This window comes from Saccopteryx bilineata, chromosome 9, assembly GCF_036850765.1.
Source record: "Saccopteryx bilineata isolate mSacBil1 chromosome 9, mSacBil1_pri_phased_curated, whole genome shotgun sequence".
NCBI lineage: Eukaryota > Metazoa > Chordata > Mammalia > Chiroptera > Emballonuridae > Saccopteryx > Saccopteryx bilineata.
In genome coordinates, this window is record NC_089498.1 from 47,740,242 (window position 1) to 47,760,789 (window position 20,548).

General features: G+C 46.8%; 2 protein-coding genes across 3 annotated transcripts in view; one reads left to right on the top strand and one right to left on the bottom strand.

Moving 5' to 3' along the window:
• TGFB1 (transforming growth factor beta 1) overlaps window positions 1-20,548 on the bottom strand; it is a 391,513-nt gene that overhangs the window by 316,716 nt on the left and 54,249 nt on the right. The window lies entirely within an intron of this gene.
• HNRNPUL1 (heterogeneous nuclear ribonucleoprotein U like 1) overlaps window positions 1-20,548 on the top strand; it is a 38,283-nt gene that overhangs the window by 713 nt on the left and 17,022 nt on the right. Inside the window, exons 1-7 of one of the 2 annotated variants that reach the window (XM_066243086.1) lie at window positions 728-1,243; window positions 4,576-4,698; window positions 6,612-6,768; window positions 8,549-8,622; window positions 10,450-10,589; window positions 12,112-12,211; window positions 14,388-14,500. In XM_066243086.1, coding sequence (XP_066099183.1) covers window positions 949-1,243; window positions 4,576-4,698; window positions 6,612-6,768; window positions 8,549-8,622; window positions 10,450-10,589; window positions 12,112-12,211; window positions 14,388-14,500 — 1,002 coding nt within the window. In that variant the 5' untranslated portion in view covers window positions 728-948. Of the gene's footprint in view, window positions 1-727; window positions 1,244-4,575; window positions 4,699-6,611; window positions 6,769-8,548; window positions 8,623-10,449; window positions 10,590-12,111; window positions 12,212-14,387; window positions 14,501-20,548 lie in introns of those variants that run through there. The other variant, XM_066243087.1, reaches the window with a different exon arrangement.

The following is a 20,548-nucleotide window of genomic DNA, read 5'->3' on the forward strand; positions in this document are numbered from 1 at the left end:
CCCATTGTTAGTCTAGCCTCTATTGTCAAACCTTCAGGACTCTCTGAAGTCAAAGGGTTACTTTTTGCATAAAGGCAACTGAGTATCTTCCAGATTAAAGATAATTTATCTACTTAACCATTATTTTATATACATCCCTCAACAGTGAAATTTGTGAGGCCATCCGCTGAAGAATGGCCAATCTGGTTAGCTTTTCCTAATGCGATCCGACTATGAGTTTAGTGAGGTAAGATACTAACTGTGATTGGTGGGCAGATTGTTTTGAAACCGCCCTAACGGCAAGGGGCGGGTCCTTCGTGAATTTATTTTTTTTTTTCCGGTTTCTTAAAGGCAATAGTGGAAGGGGTGGGACTATCTGCCGACCCTCCGTTTGATTGGTTCTAGTGGATTTACCCACTTGTACTCCTAGGGGCGGGAGCTTAGACCAATCAGGATATGTGCTACAAAGACACAAGCTCGAAGAAGGGGCTGCGCCGGAAAGGCCGTGGGGCGCGCTCATTCTGTGATCTCATCGCTGATTGACCCAAGTCCTTACTACCTTTCCCTCATTTGACCCTACGGGAGCGACCGCACGGTCTACAACCAATCACCGCGCGCTCCGCCTCCCATTTTTTCCCGCCCTCCGTTGCGGCCGCTGAATCGACGTAGGCCAACGCTTCCTCCCCGGCAGCATCTGAGCCCTTTCCTTGACGGTCGTTTTAAAGCCACACTCTGATTGGCTGAATCTCAGGCCCGGGCACGTTGCACCCAAGCGGACGCCAATTGGCACCCGTGTTCCATAGAATGGAACCACCCAGGATGGGGAGGCGGCGGCGGCCATTTTAAGTTGCCGCCTCCATTGGAATGGACCCCCCCCCAATCCCCCCTGCCTTCTGACAGTAAAGGTTTAAGGGGGACAGAGCCCTGGGAGGCCGGCCGGGCTCGAGGGCCGCCCCTGGGGCCCGGGCCATGGATGTGCGCCGTCTGAAGGTGAACGAACTACGCGAGGAGCTGCAACGTCGCGGCCTGGACACTCGGGGCCTCAAGGCCGAGCTTGCTGAGCGGCTGCAGGCGGAGCTGGAGGCCGAGGAGCCCGACGAACAGCAGGAGCTCGAGGCCAACGAAGAACCCGGGCGACCCGGGCACAACAACGAGGAGGTCGAGACCGAGGGGGGCTCCGAGCTGGAGGGGACCTCGCAGCCACCGCCGCCCGGGCTGCAGCCGCACCCGGAGCCCCGCGGCTACTCGGGGCCGGACGGACATTGTGAGAGTGCGCGGGGCGAGGGCGGGTAGCCCTGAGTCCGGGCCGAGGAAGGGCTGTGGGACGCGGGAGTCTGGCGCCTGGGGGATCCCGCTACCCGCCGCTGAAAACGGTCTGGAAACAAGGGCCTCGGGACGACACAAGGATGGATCCTGGCATTCGGTGCCCGGGAGATTCTGGGAGTGGGGGATCTCGGTTTCGGAACTGAGGAAGGGCCGGGGGTGGGGACGGGTGTAGAGGCTTCTGGAGCCTAGGGCTCGGAGACCGGAAGCCGTGGTTTCTGGAGCCAAAGAGAGTCGGAAGAAGAAGAGGTTTTCTTGTGGGGAATTGATGAGGGTCCTGGAAAAGGTGATCCCGGGTTTGGAACTGTGTAGGCTTGGGGGTTGTGCTAGCCCATCTCGAAGGTTGGGCGTTAGGAGCCGTGTTTTCAGGACTGGAGAAGGAATGACCAGGAGTCCAGGGCTAGGAGTGTTTTGAGGATGGAGAATCCTGGAGTTTGCTGCTGAATGGAGTAACGGGAAGTCTCATAATTTCCTACAGGGATGGGTTGGTGAGATGAAGATACTGTATCTGGCCAGGGAGTGTCTAATGCACTGGGTGCTCTGGTATTCAGCTGGTGAGTGTTAGGGGATGTGAGAGACCCCAGTGTGACTGAACTGTGGGGACCCACCTCTGCCGGAGGATGGCCTGGAGGACTCAGATCCAGAGCTGAAAGCCAACCTTGAGGCAGGGACATTTGGTGCTGGGAAGTCTGGGGACCTTCTGATTGACTTTCAGAGGAGGCATAGGGAGCCTTGGTGTCTGGAAGCTGGCAAGGGAGACAAGGATACTTCACTGGACAAAGACTCTAGAGGTCTGGAGCTGGCAAGGTTCTGAAGTCAGATAACTCAGTAGCTACTGCTGATTGATTTTGGATTAATAGTGTAGAAAATAGTGGGTGGGATGGGGCAGATAAGTTGTAGTTTGAAGTGTTGGAGTATCTGGAGGACAGGATCCCGTGTCCAGCACAGGTATGTGTAGCTGGCCTAGCAAATGGGGGTGGAGGGTAGGAAGTGGAAGTAGAAAGAAAAGGGAGAGTGCTGGGGAGCTCAGGGTGGAGTGGGGGGAGTATTTCTGGGTCTGAGCATCTCCCTGAGAGCCCCTTAGTCCCCAAAGCAGTTATATGTGCCTAGAGATTGGGGTTCGTGTGGCTACAGAGGTAGCGGGAAACGTCTGCATCGCTCAGAAGTTTGATGGAATGAGGGGATAGAGTAGATCTATAATGGAGGAGAGTAGACTGTGGGATGGAAGGAAGTAAATCTGAGGTTAGAAAAGGGAAATGGGGATCAAAGAGGTTAAGGAGTGAGTAGAAAGGACTGGCATTCAGTGTTTGTGGTATTTCTCTGAAAAGAAGGCGCTCTGGGCCTTGGGGCTAAGGGAATGAGGAGAACAATTTGTTTAATATGGGAAGAGGTAAGTTAGTACTGGATACTTGTTCATGAGAGATGGGATCTCCTGGAAGGGAGCAACTTGAGTGTAGTTTTGTGGGGTGGAAGGTGGCCTGGGGATTGCCTAGAACACTTCCCATTGTAGAGACCTGTGAAGAAAGGAAGAGTGAGTGGCCCAGTGTGCAGGGCTAGGGCAGAAGAGCCCCAGTCAAGAATGCCTAGGAAGGGCCAGTGGCCAGAGGTGTCTCAGGAAAGAGGTTTAAGTGCTTCAGAGCACAGACTTGAGACTGAAACATTGTTTCAAATATGGCTCCATGACTTGGACAAAAGTCACTTCACCTCTGTGACCCCTGGTTTCCTTGTGTGTAAAACTGGGATAATAATACTGCCCCTCCCCTGTAGTTATAAATGAGATCACATATGTAAGGGGCTTAGCACTGGGCCTTCTTGCTTGTTATTAGGAGATGGATGATTTAGAGAGTGAAGGAGGACCCCAGAATCACAGCTTGTGTGGGCCCAGGAGAGATTCTCCAGAAGAGAAATGCGAGGCTTTGTGGGAAGAGCACTGTGCTTGGAGTCTGGGAGAAACAGGATGGTTTGAAAGGACATGGTGTGTTCCTGTTAATATACTCTATTTCTTTCAACCCTACTCTCTACGACAAAATCCTTTGCGTTTCCTTCATGTCCCCCTCCAAGCCTTGAACCCTTCCTTCAGTTCTGGAAACAGACCAGTTGCAAACCATGTGATCTGTCACTTTCCTCCCTTTGTGCTGTACCTGGTTTGTGCCTAGATGTATCTGTCCTCTGAGAAAGGATCCAGTCAGTTAGCAAATAGAATAATCTCTCCTTCCCTGTGGCCCTAGAAGCACTTAGCTGAGCTTGCCCCTGGATTGGAGAGCCTGCTTGCTGCTCATCCTAAGTTTCTCAACTTCTTTCTGAGTTTGGCTGCAAGGTAATCTTTAGCAAGGGAATTTCAGGTTTGGTACTCTGATTTTAGTCCCACCTTTGAGCTTTCTCTTGTGTTTCCCAACCTCAGGAATGGTTTCTCCATCCTCATCATTCTCTTTACTTACCTGGGTCCCTGTTTTGGTTCCTGGTACTTCTTTGTAACACTTAACACAATCACAATTAGTTTTTGTATTTGTTTAATGTGGGCCTGTCTCTAAACTGAAAGCTTTAGTAGAGCAAGATTATTCTCAGTGGTATCCCTGGGTTTGGTGTGTAGTATAATTTTAATAATTCAACTCCATGAATTATTAAAATTCTTACCACCCTTCAGCCAAGCTCCTCCTGGACCCACAAGATACCTTCCTGAAACCCCCCACTCCCTGACTCCAAATATTTCAGGACTTATCTCTACTGAGTCTAAAGGCCACTGTTATCATGATTTCTGTTTTCTTAACAATTCTGTTCCTTTCCCCTTCAGCTGAAATGGTTACCCCTTATCATTGCAGCTGTTGCAGGGCGGGAGACAGTTTTTAAGAAGGTTAGTTGTGCAGGTTAGAACAACGAATTGAGCTAGGCAGAGGACTGGTTTGTGCTCTGAACAGTCTTATAGCTTGTGCCCTGAAGGCAGCTTCCTAAGCTCTATAACTTGTCAGAGAACAGCTTGGCTGGTGGTGTTTTTAAACTGGGCTCCAAAGAGTCCCACGTGTCTATAGTCGCCTCCTGCCCTGAAGTGGGGTCTCAGAAGGCGAGGTCAAGTTGGGCCCTTTCTCTAATCCTCCTGTCTCCTCACTTCTACTGATCAGTTCTGCTTCCATTGCTTTTGTATATTGGGATTCTGTAGAACCCAGTCGAAGGTGTTCATACCTTTTAACCTCTGTCAGACTGGCCCCGGGGTAGCATAAAAAAGCCATCTCTAATCCCAAGAAGGACCCTTCTAACGGACTGTGTTTTTGTTTTAAGATGTCATGGACAATATTCCCAGACAGAACCAATTCTATGAGACCCAGGTCATCAAACAAGAGAACGAGTCAGGTTATGAAAGAAGACCACTGGAAACAGAGCAGCAGCAGGCCTATTGCCCAGGTAGGAAACTGCACGTGGTACATGTCTTCTGAGGGAAATGGAATGAATATATGTGTGCATGACCCTTACCCTCTACCTAGATCCCATCTTCCCAGAGAGACTTTGCATCTTCCATTTGGGCTTGTTACTCTGATAGGATTCTTTTAAAAGAAAACTTAGTCAATGTCAGCACCATGGAGAGAATAGACGGGCAAATATTAAGGTCTTATTTAAAAGCTTAGAATGTAGAAGCCAGAAAAGACCTTTAAAATCTAGTCAGGTATTTCCCATGCTCTGAAGAATTGTTCCAAGAGATGTAATTAGGTATTTCTTAGAAAAGGGTTTCTTGGCCAAACACATCTGGAAATGCAGTATGTGTTTCACCACCTCTGGGAGAGTCACTGTGCTCATTAGAGTATTAAAATCTCTAAGTCCTGGATTGAAAACATTTTATCAGATGGTTTAAATCCAGGATTTTTTAAACCTGTAAATATCTCTTTGCAGAACATACTTCTTTATTATACCAGTTAGGGAAATATGTAATTCAGCTCTCTGTTTTATAGATTGCGGATGTGGCTTGTCTGACGGTAGAGCTGGAAAGTGGCTCCTGGGACACTGCGTTGCTGACTATTTGTGTCCTGTTGTTTGGAAAGCAGGGTCCCACTTTTGAGTAATGACAGAGCCTGGACTGACTCCTAGTCTTGTGCACCTTTCACTGCGTCTTGGCCCTAGTACCTTCTCTTAATAACTAGTTGATTCTATCTAATTCCATTCTGGTTCATCCACAAATTGAAATCTCCAGACATTTCTTGAGAGTGGATCAGGATTTTAATAAAAGTAGGTTAAACTGCATATGTATGTCAGGCTCTATGAGACTTGTGGGATCATTTGGCCCAAGGAGAAATTTTGTTTGTTTGTTTGTTTGTTTGGGGGGGAAAGGGGTAGCTATTCTCATATTCTCAACAGACATTTATCAGGGCCTCCTGTGACCTCAGCACTGTGCTGGGAACCGGGGACACCCTCTTCAGATGGGCGAGCACCATCCCTTCCTGGGAACTTCTCTGAGAAATTTGGTCTGCATGCCAAAGCTGCAGAGTGTTGAGTGCTGAGACGAGTAGATGTAAGAGAGCCGCAGCATCAGGCATGGATGCTGCGGGAGAAGTGAGTTTAGGCTGAATCCACAATTTGCTCTTGATTAGGCCCAGGTTCTTGGGGTCTGCCGAAGACCGGGACGTTCCTGTGGTCCACAGCACGTTATCCATCCAGACTTCCTACTTGTGTGATTCACTGAGGCCATCACACCTGTGGGCTGGCTTAAGTGAAGACCCTCCCTTCTGGAGTGATTCTGGGCTTTGTGGTAGACTAAATCAGTGGAGTTAGCTGCAGGATGATACACTGTTGAATTGACCTTCCCCTCCCCTGTAAGACTAAAGAAGTTTTGTGAGAACTGAGGTGGAGAGATTCTTTGGGAGGAAAAATTGGAGAATGTAGGCTTGTTGAATCTCAGTTTAAAGGGATCTTAGAAGTCCCCTGAGGTTCCCTCTCACTGGGTGCAGGCTATGTAAGCTGCCAACTTTCATGGTAAAGTAGTCAAAGGCAGCCATGCCAACTTTAGGTACGTCCTTTGAGGGCTTGTTCTTAATTAGTACTGAAGTCTCCTCTGGTTCCCCATGAAGCTTGAGAGTTATCTGATGGACATCTGCCAGTGCTGCTATGCCTTGCTGGCCATCCCAGCCTCCCTTTGTCCTAACCCTATTCTCCAGTATAGCCTCCTGGGTCCCAGCAGGCGCCCATTGAACCCAGCAAGCTGCCTGTGCCCAGCCCTTCATCACCATAGGCAGGATCCTGTCAACGTCTCCTGAGGTAAATGGGACCAGAACAGTGATAACTGAGGGGTTTCCAAGTGTCTTGACCATCTGGACTTGTTCCAACAGTGGAAGTGAAGACAGAGATGAAGCAAGAAGCACCCACTAGCTTCCTTCCACCTGAATCATCTCAGTTCAAGCCAGACAGACAACAGTTCCAGAGTCGGAAGAGGCCTTACGAAGAAAACCGGGGAAGGGGGTACTTCGAGCACCGAGAGGATAGGAGGTGAGTGTGTGGGCAGTGGTCACCTTTGTTCCAGTGGGTCTCTGTGTCTGTGGCCCAGTGCCTGCTGGGGCCTTTATACTAACAGAAGGGCAAACAGAACAAGGCTCTTCCTGCCCTTGTACTGTCCCTCCAATTCTTCCTGTACTCTCTATCAGATTTAACTTTGCAAAACTTGATCCTTCCCATTACCTGCAGGGTTGAGTCCTAACACCTTTGCCTTTCACGTGTAAGATGCCAGGGTACCTTTCCAGTCCTTTACCCCACTTCCCTGCAGTCCTATACAGTTTCCTATTCTAATGGCTGCCTGATATACCTTGATTGAAAAAAAATAAAAAGATTTATTTCCTGGCCGTTCTCTCAAACTCACGCCCTTCATCCATCTACTCATTTATTCGTTGTCATTGCTCATAGTGCTTTTACCCTTAGAGTGGGCACTGGGGACAAAGATGATTGGACAACGAGTTTGTCTTTCTTTTGTTGCCAATATAGGGACTTAAGACAAACACGCACATAAGCCACAATAGTCAGGGTGCATGTGAGTGTCAGGAGCTCACAGGAGGGAGTGGCCTGTCCTGGTCATTTGCTTTTTCCTGTTTCTGACAAGCCATACCCCTCCTTCCACCCTTAGTCCAGTCCCCCACCTCCCTTTTTCCCTCCTTCAGCATCTGTGTAAAGCTTTTTCTGATCACAGAAAGTAGGAATGATCATTTCTCTACTCATCTGGATTAGTCATATGACATTTTATTTCCTGCCTGGGAGAGTCCATCCTGTAGCTGGAGCTTTGTCAGACAGGGCCTGGGTCTCATGGCTATGATTAAAGTTAGGATACGGAACCCACCTCTTCTGAGTTTCTCTCACTTCCTCCCAAAGAGCCTAGAGCTACTTGCCGAGGGAGAGTAGAGGAGGAGCGCTTAGTCTGATGCAGGCCGCAGGGGAGCTTCAGAGGGTGGACTCCTTGTGTGATGAGCTCCTTCTTTGATCAGGCTCTGTACCAGCCCTGGACTGGCAAAAGGGGCAGGGCTGGAGGGCACTCCACCAGAGGGAAACCTGCTGCCGAAAGAGTGCCAGTAGTCGGATGGGCGTGGGGTATCTGATTTGGGCACCGTGGACTAGGGTCATCTGACCTGTTTCAGCAGGGCCATGGGCATTGACCCCATCCTTCTACCACTCCCCTTTATTCCTATATATTAGAAACCAGCAGTACTTTAACTTAGTCCCCTTTTAGTGTTTTGGTTGGAAGCTGAATCTTGTTCAAATTTAGGACACTTTTGAAAGAAAAAGAGACAAAAAAATGGGTCATTTCATATTCTTTCAGATGTGGAGTTTTAGGAAGCCTGGTATGTGGACAGATTGTAATTACTGAGGTTTAGCTAAACCTTTGCACATTCCCCTTGTTGGCCCATACCTTTTGGGCTACCACAGCCTCCCATCAGCAACCGGTCAGTGTGGAGGCAGTTCTCAGCATGCCGAGGGTGTAGATCAGAATCTTGGGTTGTGAGAAAACAGTAGTCATTAAAAAAGTTTTCTAATTGATTCTAATGGCCCTCTTTAGCAGAGCAAGCCCTCTCTGGACCCTGTCCCCACCCAGGGAGTTAACAATCATTGCTCTCATTGCAAGGATGTAGGATTACAGAGGGTTTTTTTGCTAACCTCTGTGGGAACAAACTGAAATCCAGGAAGCAATTTGGAAGCCACTTGTAAATTCCAGCAGAACCTTCATTTTCCTCCCTCTGTGCTCATTAACCATTCTCACATGACTTAACCTCTATTTCTGATTCAGAGGTCGCTCTCCTCAGCCTCCTGCTGAAGAGGATGAAGATGATTTTGATGACACACTTGTCGCCATCGACACATGTGAGTCCTTGTGTACCTATCTGATTTTGCCTTCCAGTTAATATTTAGAAACTGCCCTGACCTTCACTGAATATCTCAGCCCAGCACTCCAGAGCCAGAATTAGTCCAGATAAGGTACTGGTTTAGAGACAGAAGATCTCCCAACTCAAACTGTGGGATCCTGGGCAAGTCATTCTACTTCTCTGCGCTTCTGTCTTCAGAGGAGTGAGGCTGCCCTAATGCCTCAGAGAACTTTCACCGATACTCAGTAGAGAATGGATATGAGAGCCATTTGGAAAACCCTGAATAACCAGTACCATTGTGGGTTGTCATCTAATCAGGAAGGGAACCTGAGTGCTTCTGGGGAAACTTAACTCTTTGAGGACCAGTTCCCCAGTTTCCATCAGCTGCTCACATTCCTGGTGACACCAATGCCACTTTGTCTTCTGATGAGCTATTAACCTGGCCCCTGCCTGCTCTCTGTCCTCCAGTTCAACTTTCTTCCCATTGGATAAGTGGCTTTCCCCTTGACTACGTATCTAAACACTTAGAGCAATGATTATAGAGTTCCTGTCCTTCCTCGGACGTAAGACAGAATCAAAGTGGGAGAACCTGTGAATCTGAATTTTTAAATGTACCCGGAAGCCAAATCAGGTCTAAAAGCACTGCACTTTTCAACAAAAAAGCAAGTAAACAGTTTATTCATGTATCTTGTTGCATAGCTCATGTTTATAGAGCAGTGGCTACATGCTTTTAGAAGAGATAAAGCTGTTTCATACAGTTTCTTTTATCACAAGATCTCAAAGATAGTATACTCAGCAAAGCTAAACATTTTTTAAAGTATTGCGTGGCAGTGGTCATAAAACACCATCTGATCAAATGCCAGATGTACAAACCATGGCACTTAGCCTTAGAGAAAGGAGAGAGCCTGCCTGTTGGAGTCAGGGAAGATTCTTGGGGACATGACTGGTTCCTTGAAGAGTGGGAAGAGTTTGAGCTACAGCAGGAGAGTCCTAGGCCCACAGGAGGAGGTGTAAGCCTGTGGTACCTAGGTGGTGTGTGTGAACCAGGGTCAGATGCTTGGCAGTGGGAGTCTGACTCCCAAACTGATAGAGTTAGTGCAGGGAGATGGTTGAAGTGAATGGCCATAGGGATAAATTTTATTGTCGTGTGTGTGTCCGAGAGAGGAGACAGATAAGGAGAGAGACGAGAAGCATCAACTTGTAGTTGTGTGACTTTAGTTGTTCATGGACCGCTTCTCATATGTGCCGTGATTGGTGGGCCTCAGACCGAGCCAGTGACCCGTTGCTCACACCTATGGCCTTTGGGCTCAAGCCAGTGACCTTGGGATCATGTCGATGATCCCACACTCAAGCTGACAACCTCGAGGTTTCGAAGCTGGGACCTCAGCCTCCCAAGTTGATACTCTACCCACTGTACCACCAGTGGGTAGAGTCAGGCTGGATTAGCCTTTTTAAATTATAAAATCTTTTGAAACTGGTAAGGGTATGGACCCTAATCCTAGCAAGTATATGTCCCTGTAAAAGGCAATTGTGTGTGATTTCCAAGGGTGTCTCCTGATGGTCATCCTTGGACCCCATCCAGGTGAATAACCCCTGTTTCTGTGTGAAGGACTGCTTTGATCCTTTGCAGGCCTGTTTGCTGTAGTCCGTACCCTCTCTGCTGAAAGGGAGATGGGCTAGGCTGTGTGGCTGGTTTCTTATGAACCTGTTCCTACAGTGTGTCAGTTTGTGTACTCCTGGTTAACACTCTTAGGGAACTTATTGCCTGTGTGTGTCTCTCTGGGACCTTTAAAACTCCAGCCAACTTCAAGTTTTTTCTCCACAGACAACTGTGACCTCCACTTTAAGGTGGCCCGAGACCGGAGTAGTGGCTACCCACTTACAATTGAGGGCTTTGCATACCTGTGGTCAGGAGCCCGTGCCAGCTATGGGGTCAGAAGGGGTCGTGTGTGCTTCGAGATGAAGGTGAGTGGGAACAGCAGAGGGGAATATGAACAGAAAACATGTTCATCCTTTGAAATGTCCTGTCATCAGCCATCTTGGTCAGACCCACAATTTTAAGATGAGCAAAATAAGTATAATGAACTTAAAAGAACTATACCATTGCTAAACTCAGTATCAGAAAAGCAGGCCAACCATCAAGCAGATCTTTCCTTTGTGGGATTTGACCCAGGTATTATACAGCCAGCCACTCTAGGGATGATGTGTTTATATAACAGAAAACGGACCTAGAAAGAATGGACTCAGGCAGCACCAGTTAGAGGGAGGCTAGAAGGAGAGCAGGGCAAAGAAAAATTCTGCCATCAAGTCACCTTCTGCCATCATCCCTCCACAGTTTTGTGTCAGGATGTTTATGAAAATAACATGTTTGCATTTAACAGTTTAGGTGGCACAGGACAGTATAGGTAAAAAAGCAGAAGTCCTCTCAGGCTCCCTCCAAAAGGAACTTGTATTAACAATTTCTTGTTTATCCTCCTTTGTCTTTCAAAACATTTATGATAGCTGATTATAGAACACTTTGATTGCACCAGATGTGCCAGTCTCTTTACACGGATATCTACATTAATCCTCACAGTGCTATCATGAAATAACCGTTATCCCCATTTTTTAGAGGTTAAAAGCTGAGACCCCGGGTTATGATTTTTCATTAACTGTTAGACACCGTTGATTTTAAGTAACTTACGTGTTGTTTTGTGTGCTGCTCAAAAACACTGCTGGTGAAATTGGCCAAGTGCTTTCTTATCACGCCACTTATAATGTATATCCTGATTTTGGAGATGTTACTGTGTGAAAAATGGGCATCTGAAAGTCAATGAAACAGGGTACCTTAAAAGCCACAAACTAATTCAAATAGATATGCTGATTAGGTGGTATAATTTCTAATTTAATTAGAGGTTAAGTCAGAGGTGCTTTTTATTCTTCCTGATCATTTTATTTAATACTATATGTTGGACATCTTTTCCATGTCAGTGCATTAGCTCTGCCTTATCTGCTCTTAGCAGCTTCATCATATGCTGTATCATATTCTGTGGTGTGATGTGCCATAATGTGACCTGTGCTTTATGGAAGGCTTTTTGTTTTTGTTTTTTCTCCTGGTAATATAAACAACGCTGCACTAAATTGCTGGGTTGTGCAGCATTGTGTGTCTGCAGTTTTAGTAGAGACTACCAAATTGCCCTCCAAAGACAATGCACCAATTTATCTTTCTACATTAAATGTTATGAGTTCTTATTTTCTCTGCAGCAAGTGTTAGAACTAAAAATGACTGTATTTTGAAATACCTGTCTCTGGCCCTGTACTCTCCTGAGCCCTCAGAGGCCCTGGTTTCAGTGCAACAGGCCCAACAGAGCAGCTCTGACCCCTTTTCCCCAGCCACAAAAGTCGTTGCTGTTTTTAATGCATATATACCTCCCTCCTGGATTGCCTCATAACCCACCAACCTCCAGAGAATGAATCAATTCTGAACCCTCTTGTTCTCTGTCCCCAGATCAATGAGGAAATCTCGGTGAAGCACCTTCCATCCACGGAGCCTGACCCTCATGTCGTCCGTATTGGCTGGTCCCTTGATTCCTGCAGCACTCAGCTAGGTAAGTGGGAGGACAGCCAAGGAGTCCAGAGGAGAGCAGTTACCTCTATCCCTGGGTTCTTGAACTTCCTAAATTTCTCTTGTTCTCAATGTTGGACTTAACAGAAAGAACTAGCCTTGGGTGAAACAGACACAATGATTACACATACCACTGCCTGTCTGGGCAAACAAGATTCAACTGGACAGACCACAGTTATATAAAAACTTTTGTGTGAAAAATTTACCTTCATCTTTTAGGAAAGGATCCAAAGTTCTCTTTAGAAAACTATTCCCTTTCTTTAAAAACAATTTTCTCCAGTCCTCAAACCATGCTGAAAATAAAAATGAGTTCTCAAGCCCCATTAAGTTCTGTCTAGGATTTTCTCTCCAGAGCCTAACCCAGAGTAAGGGGGAGCAGAGAACCCTGGGGCCCTCCCTGCAGGGCAGGTTGGCAGAGGCAGTGACAGGTTTTGAATTTGCCTGGGACCCCAGGCTTCAATGACCTTCTGTCCCCAAATGAATGACTTCAGTGACCAGTGCTGGAACCTGCTTTGGTCAAGTAAACATTCTGATTATGAAAATATCCTGACTGGAAAATTTGGTTGGTTACAGCATCATCCCAATGCTCAAAGGTTATTGGTTTGATCCCTGGTCAGGGTACACACAGGAATAGATTGATTATTTCTGTCTGCCTCCCCCCCCCCCACTTTCTCTAAAATCAATAAATAAATTTTTTTTAAAAATTCTGCCATACAAAGAGGAAAAATTTTAAAAGCTCCTAAACCTGAAAAATAATCAGTGTTAACATTTTCATCTACTGTCTTCTGGACAGTTCTTTGTATATCTCAAACTGGGTCACACTGTGCATGCTAGTTTGAAGCCTAATTTCTTTTCCCTACTTAATTAGACGATGAGCATATATTTGTAAATAAGTATAGCTTTTGACCACTGCACAATTTCCACATTATAGTTGTAGCACTTATTTGTAAATATTTTGTAGATCATTTAAGTTGACTGTATTTTTTTTTACTAAGCTGTTAAGCTGTCCTTGTATATAATTCTTCTGTTCACTTAAGATGATTCTTGAGGCCCTGACCAGTTGGCTCAGTGGGTAGAGAAGCAACCATCTGCTTATCTTTCCCTCCCTCCCCCTTTTCTCTCTCTTCTCCTCTTAGAGCCAGTGGCTTGATTGGTTCAATTGTCGACCCCAGGCACTGAGGATAGTTCAGTTGGTCTGAGCATCAGCCTCAGGTGCTGAGGATAGCTCAGTTGATTCAACCATCAGTCCTAGATGGGTTGCCAGTGGAGCCCGGTCAGGATGCATGTAGGAGTCTGTCTCTCTGTCTCTCCTCCTCTCACTTCAAAAAAACAAAACAATGATTCTTGAAAGTAAGAATACTAGGTCAAAAGGAATGTAGTTTTTGCTCTGATACATATTAATACTTTTAATTTAAGTCTCGTGTCATCTCATTTTATCTTTGTCTCAATTTTGAGTTGTAAGTGGTGGGTAGTTGGCATAGTTGAAGATACAAAGCTCAGTACGGTGACCCAGGTGTCCAGGGCCACACAGCTGGTTCATAGAACTGGGCCTGGAACTCATACTTGTTGGCTCCTCCTTTTCTGGCAGGATGCTCCTTGGGTTCCAGGTGTCAGCCAGGCCTCTTGGGATCTCAGTCAGTTTGTTTCAGCCCCCAGTTCTGAAGCCTAAGGAAATCCAGTACCTTTCCTAAGAATTAGACTTCATGGTCTCCAGAAGCAGAACCCAGCCTCTTGACTGATTGCTGCCCAAAACCCCTGTCACCAAAAATGGATGTCATTAGTAGATTTGATTGGATATTGAGGGTCTCAGGGAAGGGTTGCATCTCAGCATGCAGCCTTCTTCTGTCCCAGCTCCTCTCTTCCCTTCCCTTTCTTTGCAAATTCTCCCTTTGTATGCAGAGCAGTTCAGTTCAGCTCCTACTCCCCAGACTTAACACCTAAACCCATCAAGTCCTTTGGAGTTCCTCATGCAACGAAGGGCTTCCTTTCTGTGGAATCTTCCTCGCCTTCCCTCCCTCCCCCAACCCAACCCCTAAAAACAGCATCTGATTAGTAAACTAGTAAAGAAAATTATTTTTTTCTTTAAAAGTGTATGACAACCATAAAGGCTATTGTGATCATTTCAGGTTTAACCTGCCTTTGCCTATTTCTTTCCTCAGGCGAAGAACCTTTCTCTTATGGCTATGGAGGCACTGGGAAGAAGTCCACCAGTAGCCGGTTTGAAAACTACGGAGACAAGTTTACAGAGAATGATGTGATTGGCTGCTTTGTGGTGAGTGCTAGCAGCCTGTGGGCGTTGGTCCTATCAGGTGGACCTGCAGGCAGGAGTTTTTTGTTTTGTTTTCAGAATACCTTTGTCCATTGTATGCACTGTGGCCAGCCACTCTTGCCACACCTCTTTGTCTCTCTTTGATAAACTGGAATGTTTGCTGTCATTCTGTGCAAAAATTTACCATTCTACCTGCCTGGTCTTTTGTGCAAACCTGTCAGATGGCACCTTGAAGAGGTTTTGGGGTTGTCAAGTGTGCACACCTTTCTTCCTGTCCAGATACCATGACATTTTCTAAACAAACCCAAGAATTTCTTCTTTCTTTCTACTGAATAGCCTGTAGGCTCTCGAAGGCAGTGATGTTGGCTCTTGCCCCACTTTGGCACCATCTCATCCCTAAACTTCTCTGTTTCCTCACCTCACACTGGTTGAGCCAGGCTTCCTACAGTGTACTGCCCTCGAGGAGGGAGAGAGTGGGTGCAAAACAGAACAAGATAGAGGATGCCTGAGCTGCTGCCAAAGCCGAATGCCCGAGAGCATTGACCACACAGTGCTATACTGTGGCTGTCAGCTCTGGGGCCAGGCTCCCTAGACCAGTGGTCGGCAGACTCATTAGTCAACAGAGCCAAATGTCAACAGTACAACGATTGAAATTTCTTTTGAGAGCCAAATTTTTTAAACTTAAACTATATAGGTAGGGCCCTGGCCGGTTGGCTCAGCGGTAGAGCGTCGGCCTGGCGTGCGGGGGACCCGGGTTCGATTCCCGGCCAGGGCACATAGGAGAAGCGCCCATTTGCTTCTCCACCCCCACCCCCTCCTTCCTCTCTGTCTCTCTCTTCCCCTCCCGCAGCCAAGGCTCCATTGGAGCAAAGATGGCCCAGGCCCTGGGGATGGCTCCTTGGCCTCTGCCCCAGGCGCTAGAGTGGCTCTGGTCGCGGCAGAGTGACGCCCCGGAGGGGCAGAGCATTGCCCCCTGGTGGGCAGAGCGTAGCCCCTGGTGGGTGTGCCAGGTGGATCCCGGTCGGGCGCATGCGGGAGTCTGTCTGACTGTCTCCCCGTTTCCAGCTTCAGAAAAATACAAAAAAAAAAAACAAAACTATATAGGTAGGTACATTCCTCATCGAGGTAGCGCCTGCACGTGGTATTTTGTGGAAGAGCCACACTCAAGGGGCCGAAGAGCCGCATGTGGCTCGCTAGCCACAGTTTGCCAACCAGGGTTCTAGGCCCAATCCCTGTTCTTCCCCTCACAGTCATGGGCCCCTTGCCCTCCCTGTATTTCAGTCTACTCTAACAGAGAATCTTTACACCTACCTCAGAATTTCATGTGGGGTCCTTAAGTGAATCCATTAGAAGCACTTATAGTAATGCCTGGCACATGGTTATGTGCTCTGTAAGTCCTACTTAGTACTGTTATCATTAGGATTAAAACGTGTTTATAAAATGTGCCATGAAAGCCTGGCAAGGAGTGATTACCCAGGTAGAGGGGTACTCTTGGTCTTGTTCTCTGTCCCTCGCTTAGATTTGTACACATGTACTCTTTTTTTTTTTTCTTTCTTGACTCTTATTTTGAAATAATTTCAAACTTAAAAGCCCTAAGAACTCTCATAGAGCCTTGTTCAGATTCTAACATTTGCTTTACTGTTTTCTCAAATATATATCATTTTATCTGCGGAATAAGTTGCCTATATCATGTCTTTATTCCTTAATATTTTAGTATGCATTTCTTAACCGAAGTATATACAGTCATTAAACTTAACATTGATGAAATGTTACTAGCATCAGTTGTCCTGACAATATTTTTTGGAGCAATTTTGTTTATGGTTCAGGATCACTATTGCATTCTCATGTCACATCTTTTTAGTCTGAAACAGTCTTTTATGACCTCATTGTCTTGATAAAAAAAAAATGATTTCTTTACCAAAACTACCCATGTTTACACTCTGTTCTAAGCCTGGCAATTTTTTAGCATACAGTAAATCAGCTCTCTCTCTGTGCCTACACAGATAATATAGGTTTAACTGAGTTAAAAACATTTTATATCACTGCCTTGTGGACTTGAGTGTGTGTGTGTGTGAGAGAGAGAGAGAGAGAGACAGACAGGGAGGGAGGAAGAGCGAGTAGATTGCTTCTCATAGAGTCTTGGTGGGGGGGGGGGTGCTCAAGCTGAGCCAGTGACTCCTTGCTCAAGCCAGCGACCTTGGGAACATGATGATCCCATGTTCAAGCTGGTGACCTCTGGATTTTGAACCTGGAACCTCAACATCGCAGATCGATGCTCTATCTACTGTACCACCACCAGTCAGGCTTCTGTGTTCCTTTCCATCATCTGTAGTCAACCATATTTATGTAATCAGTCCTTCGTTACTGGACATTCGGTTAGTTTCTTGCCTAGTGGCTGCTTAGTTTTCTGATGCAGGTGTTACTTTGCAACTCTTCTTTTGGCGGATCTGAAAGTTATTTGCTAGAGCAGTTCGATTCTGCAGTGACAGCTTACCTTTTTTAACTTAACCAGAGTATTTTTGAGATCTTTTTGTGTCCCCACGCATGGTCTCCTCTGTGGCCCACTTCCCCTTTGGAGCATATTTAGCAGTGGTTGGGTAAGCAAGTTACACATCTATCTATACATTTTTATGGGAATATGATTGTATTTATTTTTTGAAGGCATAACTTCTCAGTCACAGGTATATTTTTAACTTTTTTTTTTTTTTTTTTGTATTTTTCTGAAGCTGGAAACGGGGAGAGACAGTCAGACAGACTCCCGCATGCACCTGACCGGGATCCACCCGGCACGCCCACCAGGGGCTACGCTCTGCCCACCAGGGGGCAATACTCTGCCCCTCCGGGGCGTCGCTCTGCCGCGACCAGAGCCACTCTAGCGCCTGGGGCAGAGGCCAAGGAGCCATCCCCAGTGCCCGGGCCATCTTTGCTCCAATGGAGCCTTGGCTGCGGGAAGGGAAGAGAGAGACAGAGAGGAAGGGAGGGGTGGAGAAGCAAATGGGCGCTTCTCCTATGTGCCCTGGCCAGAAATCGAACCCGGGTCCCCCGCACGCCAGGTCGACGCTCTACCGCTGAGCCAACCAGCCAGGGCCTATTTTTAACCTTTGATAGCTACCAAGAGTGTACTCTAAAGAGGTCACAGCAATTTAATATGTCATCAGCGTGTGACATCGTTTCCCAAACTCCCATTTGAGCGTGAAGTTCTGTTACTGTGTGGCAGTTTGGAACTCCAGGCCTGAACTTTTGCTTCATCTACATCATCTCTGCTTCTGTTAAGATTCCACATACAACTTCCTCTCTTCAAAGGATGCCATTTATTAAAAGGTTCAAAGTGACAGGCTAGAGCAGGAGTTGGGAACCTATGGCTCGCGAGCCAGATGTGGCTCTTGATGGCTGCATCTGGCTCGCAGACAGATCTTTAATAAAAAATAATAATGTTAAAAATATAAAACATTCTTATGTATTACAATCCATTCATTTCCTACTACTCATATTCATGGTGTCAGGTGGCTGGAACCAATCACAGCTGTCCTCCAGGACAACACCAAATTGTTATTAGATAATGCATAACATACACAGGTCGTATGGCTCTCACGGAATTACATTTTAAAATATGTGGCATTCATGGCTCTCTCAGCCAAAAAGGTTCCCGACCCCTGGGCTAGAGGAAGTATAAAAGTCAGTGACCTGAGGGAACCTGGGTGAGGACACTTGTGTCAGTTCTTGAGTTCTCAACATTCACAAAACAAAAAGGACGAACCGGCCTCTAGGTAGAACAGTATAATCCATTCCAACCTTAATATGTGGAGCCGTGGGGATGACATGGAGACATGACTGATGAGGCTACAACAGGGGCACATTCTGAATAATGCCAGGCCTAAGGACTTGAGCAAGAGAAATGGTACTACACTTGCCTCTTGGACAGATGTTGGATTTGTCAGGTGGTCTATGTATAATACAGTAAGTTACTATAGTAAAGCTGATGGCCATAAGGCAAGTTAATCCCCATGATGTTCTTTTCTGTGTTAGAGTGAACTGGGCCACTTCTGCTCAGGTGAGAAGACGTGGTAGGGACCATGCTGCAGGAATTGGGGCAGGATTCAGTCTGGCAAATGTTTGCATGTCTGCCCTGTCTGGTCTCGAGCTGTATGGGCACTTAGAGGCGAACAGGTACAAAGGACTGTATGGAGCTGTGCCCTGTGAGCACTCAGGAGGGTGGTGAGGAAGCTCTTGGGAAGAAGGGGTGCTCACTGAAGGGCTAATCCCAAAGTAGTCTTCTCATTTGAGAGGGAAAGAATACATCTTGTACTTTTTTTTTTTTTACAGGGACAGAGAGTCAGAAAGAGGGATAGATAGGGACAGGCAGACAGGAACGGAGAGAGATGAGAAGCATCAGTCATTGGTTTTTCATTGTGACACCTTAGTTGTTCATTGATTGCTTTCTCATATGTGCCTTGACCGTGGGCCTTCAGCAGACCAAGTAACCCCTTGCTCAAGCCAGCGACCTTGGGTCCAAGCTTGTGAGCTTTTTGCTCAAGCCAGATGAGCCCACGTTCAAGCTGGCGACCTCAGGGTCTCGAACCTGGGTCCTTCCGCATCCCATTCCAACGCTCCATCCACTGTGCCACCGCCTGGTCAGGCTACATCTTGTCCTTTAAATCAGGAACCTGAACTTGTACTTTGTTTCAGTCTACTGTCTGATTCCAAGTTTTGAACTTAATTATAAACCTTTACCCTGTACCCAAACTGATCTTTCTGAAACAGTTCTGACCACACCACTTCCCTATTTAAAACAAGTCAGGGGCTTGGCTCTGCCATGAGCAGGATGTCCTAACTCCTAAGGTGACAGAGACCCTCACATGCTGAGGGTAGTGGCATGTCTTCTCCCTACACACTTCAGCCCAGCACAGAGCGTGGCATCTTGGAGTGAGATCCCCCATTCGTTGTGTGCTCACTGTGGGGTATACTCATTAACTTACTTACATAGTGCAGTTATCCTGTTGTACACTATTGAATCTTTTTTTTTTTTTTTACAGAGACAGTGAGTCAGAGAGAGGGATAGACAGGGACAAACAGGAACGGAGAGAGATGAGAAGCATCAATCATTAGTTTTTCATTGCGCTTTGCAACACCTTAGTTGTTCATTGATTGCTCTCTCACACGTGCCTTGACCGCGGGCCTTCAGCAGACCGAGTAACCCCTGGCTGGAGCCAGCGATCCTGGGTTCAAGCTGGTGGGTTTTTTCCTAAAACCAGATGAGCCTGCACTCAAGCTGGCAACCTCGGGGTCATGAACCCGGGTCCTCTGCATCGCAGTCCGATGCTCTATCCACTGCGCCACCGCCTGGTCAGGCTACACTATTGAATCTTATTATGGCCTCCCTTTTCTGATAGTAAATGGCAGAGCTGAAGTAGCTCACCTTCCAAAACAGGATATTAGCCACTATACTTCAGCTGCTCAGTGGGAACTCAGTGAATAGTTATGTGGTCCCTGCCTGACTGTCCAGCTGTACATGAAATTACTTCCCCCTCATCCTTTATGCTTCAGCTGGTCTGACCCTATGTTTTCTTTTCTTTTTTTTTTTTTTTTTAATTTTTATTTATTTTTTACAGAGAGCGAGTCAGAGAGAGGGATAGACAGACAGGAACGGAGAGAGATGAGAAACATGAATCATTAGTTTTTCATTGCACATTGCAACACCTTAGTTGTTCATTGATTGCTTTCTCATACGTGTCTTGACCGTGGGCCTTCAGCAGATCAAGTAACCCCTTGCTGGAGCCAGTGACCTTGGGTTCAAGCTGGTGGACTTTGCTCAAACCAGATGAGCCCGCGCTCAAGCTGGCGACCTCAGGGTCTCGAACCTGGGTTCTCTGCATCCCAGTCCGACGCTCTATCCACTGAGCCACCGCCTGGTCAGGCCTGACCCTATGTTTTCTTACTGAACACTTCTTTTGGGGGCTCTCACCCATCCCAGACTTGGCTCATTTCATTTTGTTAAGACTTGGCTTATGGGTTCCCCCTCTCAGAAAATCTTGCTTCTGTGTAGTGCTCACT